The sequence below is a fragment of the Lipotes vexillifer genome, unplaced genomic scaffold (assembly GCF_000442215.2).
Source record: "Lipotes vexillifer unplaced genomic scaffold, Lipotes_vexillifer_v1.1 scaffold914, whole genome shotgun sequence".
Lineage (NCBI taxonomy): Eukaryota > Metazoa > Chordata > Mammalia > Artiodactyla > Lipotidae > Lipotes > Lipotes vexillifer.
This window is the reverse complement of record NW_006780388.1, coordinates 1,192,977-1,193,298: the sequence shown is the minus strand read 5'-3', so window position 1 is coordinate 1,193,298 and position 322 is coordinate 1,192,977. Positions and strand designations below refer to the sequence as shown.

The 322-nt window shown below is 57.5% G+C and overlaps 1 protein-coding gene across 2 annotated transcripts in view; it reads right to left on the bottom strand.

Annotated features, from left to right (window-relative positions):
• The window catches only part of CREBBP (CREB binding lysine acetyltransferase), a 137,221-nt gene that overhangs the window by 8,859 nt on the left and 128,040 nt on the right, over positions 1 to 322 (bottom strand). For both annotated transcript variants that reach the window (XM_007453481.1, XM_007453482.1), the window contains one exon: positions 108 to 269. In XM_007453481.1, coding sequence (XP_007453543.1) covers positions 108 to 269 — 162 coding nt within the window. The remainder of the gene's footprint in view (positions 1 to 107; positions 270 to 322) is intronic.

Here is a 322-nt window from a genome sequence, read left to right as displayed (position 1 = left end):
CCGGGGCTGAACTGCGTTGGTAACAAGCAGTGGTGACAAGCAGTGTGGTGTCGCCAGGCCAGGCCTCCTCCCCCTGCACTTGGTCCGCCCCCCCGCCCCCCCCCCACCTCTTTGTGCTTCTCCATCGTGGCATAGAGCTTCTGCGACAAGTCGTTGGACACATTGGGCATGCTGGGCTTTTTCTTGTTGGCTCGGCTGATGCTGCTTTTATTCTTGTTGGTTTTCTTGTTGTTCTTTTTCTTGGCGTTCTTGCTGTCGCCCTGGCTGCCCTGCAATAAGACTCAGAGCTGTCGGCCCTGCCTAGCATCCTGCTCCAATGTCC